This window comes from Pteropus vampyrus, unplaced genomic scaffold (assembly GCF_000151845.1).
Source record: "Pteropus vampyrus isolate Shadow unplaced genomic scaffold, Pvam_2.0 Scaffold50, whole genome shotgun sequence".
Lineage (NCBI taxonomy): Eukaryota > Metazoa > Chordata > Mammalia > Chiroptera > Pteropodidae > Pteropus > Pteropus vampyrus.
Window position 1 is genome coordinate 3268037 of NW_011888831.1, and position 3017 is coordinate 3271053.

At 41.1% G+C, this 3017-nt stretch overlaps 1 protein-coding gene across 1 annotated transcript; it reads left to right on the forward strand.

Annotated features, from left to right (window-relative positions):
- Nucleotides 1-6: 6 nt before the first annotated feature.
- Nucleotides 7-654, forward strand: LOC105291824 (olfactory receptor 3A1; the record flags this gene model as incomplete). Its single annotated transcript, XM_011359826.1, has 1 exon — nt 7-654. A coding segment is annotated over one exon (648 nt), but the record flags the coding sequence as incomplete, so codon positions are not given.
- Nucleotides 655-3017: the final 2363 nt, after the last annotated feature.

A 3017-nucleotide genomic window follows, 5' to 3' on the forward strand; every position in this document is an offset into this window, starting at 1 on the left:
GCCTGCCTCACACAGCTTTTCTTCTTCCATCTCTTGGTTGGGGTGGACTGCTTTCTGTTGACAGCCATGGCCTATGACCGATTCTTGGCCATCTGCCGGCCCCTCACGTATAGCACCCGCATGAGCCAGATGGTCCAGAGAATATTGGTGGCTGTATCCTGGGCTTGTGCCTTCACCAATGCACTGACCCACACTGTAGCCATATCCACGCTCAACTTCTGTGGTCCCAATGTGATCAATCACTTCTACTGTGACCTCCCACAGCTCTTTCAGCTCTCCTGCTCCAGCATCCAACTCAATGAGCTGCTGCTCTTTGCTGTAGGTTTTATAATGGCAGGTACCCCTGTGACTCTCATTATCACGTCCTATGCCCATGTAGCAGCTGCAGTTCTAGGAATCCACTCAGCGGCAGGCAGGAGGAAAGCCTTCTCCACATGTGGCTCCCATCTCACTGTGGTTGTCATATTCTATGGTTCAGGTATCTTTAACTACATGCGACTAGGTTCAGCCCAGCTTTCAGATAAGGATAAAGCTGTTGGAATTTTTAACACTGTCGTTAACCCCATGCTGAATCCAATCATCTATAGCCTCCGGAACCCTGATGTGCAGGGCGCCCTCTGGCGGATGCTCACAGGGAGGCGGTCACTGACTTGATAAGGTTGGAGCGTCACTTTCTCCTTTTCTTTTTTGGGACTAAAGGAGAAATCCTCTGGAGCCAATAACTAGGACAAACATCCAGAACTGCTTGTATCTCCCTGAGCATGAGGATTTTTTGTAAGGGATAACAGTTATTGTTTCCCAAAGAAGCTCTGCTCAATGATAGTCAAAGGGCATGTAAATTAATGCTAGGTCAGTCCCCTTGGCAAATTACAGCCTCAGTCATCATGGGCTCCCCTTTCTCGGTAGAAGTGAAACCTAGGAAGCCCTGCATGCTTACAGGTTCATGTCCCACGTGAACCTGTAGCAGCTGCAGTTGGTTATAGCTTAGGTCCCACCCCCTCTTCCCTAACCCTGCTGCAGGGGGTCATCTGAGTCCCTCAAGTTCGAGTATGGTTGGTCTGTTTATAAAACATAGGCCTAGAGATCAGGATTATTTTATTTCTCCTATCAGGTTACTATAAGCCTAAAAAAGCAGCTCATCTCTTCCTATCACACAAAGATGCTATGGGATATAGAGGAGACAGATAGAGAGCTGTATGGTCCTGTATTCTCTAGTAACTCAGGAGAACATGATCCCTGTGTGCAAAAATTTAAAACTCCATTAACACATATGATAAATTTTATAATATAAAATTCAATTCTCCTCATCTATCTCTCCTCAAATCTTTTGAAAAGATAAGCATTTATAATTTAAATGTTATTTCAACATTTAAAAAAAAATCAGAATACTCAATATGAAATTCCTTTCTAAATTCTCACTCAGTCCCCAAATCAACTAGCTATGACAATCCATATCTGTAAATACAAGTCTGTTGTATTCGGTGATGCCTTACCCTAAAGTTCTCTTATCAGTAGGAAAACATGTCTCTAACCTAGAACAATATCTCATCTTGTTTTCTGCTTATCAGCCTTTAGTTCAGTAATCATTTAGCTGAATTTTCCTTCTGATCTCACTTTTACGACTAATCACCCATTCCTGGCATCTCTACTGTGCCACAGAGGTTTCCCAATTAATTTCCCTAAAACTTCCTATGGCTTGACTTCTCCATGGTATTTTATGGGAATGAAGGGATTGAAAAGGTGGGATAGGATGGAGGTGAAGAGAAAGAACATGATAGAAGCAAAACAAGATTGGAGGTGGGGAGTTTGTGGGGAAAAATGAAAATAAAAGATGAGGAATAGGGGCAAATAGATTGCAAGCAAAAGGAGTTGAGTAGAAAAGATAAAGGTATTGGAGAAGACCAAATAGGGTAGAGATTGAATGGAGAGATTGGATAAAATGCCTTAAAACTTGTAAAAGATCAGAGGAAGGAAGTTGGGGTAACATAATTAGTAGGTTAGGGATTGGAGGTGTGAATTTCTTATTTTGTACTGTCCACCAATAACCAGTTCTGGCAGGCCTAATGCCATCAATGTAGTTCATTCTCTCTACCAAGAATAAAATAACTTTTAAGTTTTAACAAAAGTGCTAAAAAGCGTACAGGGGACTCATTTTCTGCTTCTCTAAATGGAAGGTCCTCCTAGAATGTCAGGGAGGTTTATCAGACGAGAAAAGAGAAGAAAAAGAGTGCTGGTATTTTATCCACCTATATCTTTAAAATGTCATCAGAGTTTATGACTAACTCTCCAACTTAATAGTTTACTCCCTGCCTTTTGGGCCTTGCCTGCCAATACTGTCAAAGACTTGGGGAAAAGATAGCTCTTTTCCGATCCTTTTTTAGTCACCAAACTTCAAGGATGCAAAGAGTGAGTTTCCTCCAAGGAAACTGTCAAGGAAAACCTGCAACATGGTTCTCGCTTCATCACTTCCACTCAATCCACAATGCTCCTGACCTCGAGAAAATTCTATACCTTTTCTGGGCCTATATTTGATAGAGGCACAAGGTTATCAACATGATTCTTCCACCTCTAATGTTCTCTAGTCTACTAGTCTGAATGAACAGAAAGACTGTCTCACTCTTTTGACCCTGAAGAGTTACCACATCTCCTGCCTTTACTTCTTCTACCCACCAGCATTTAACCCTGTAACAAAACAGAGCTTTTTGTTTACTTTTTAAAAATCCCTGGCCTTTTTGCCATATGAACACTCATCTAAAACCACAAGGGAGGATTTTGTGTGGCATCATCACTGGGGTGAAATAGATCAATGGGTTCAGCATCATAAAGAATGACCAAGGACACTGATTTGCAGCACTTTGTCCACCTTCTAGGATCATAGTATTTTCTTAAACAGTTTAGAGATTGTTCACTTTCCTTTGGAATTTATCTCTTTTTAAATTTCCAAACTGGAAATTTCTTGCTACATAAATATTTTATCATGCATGTAATGTAAAATGTTGTAAAAGTTTAAACAATAT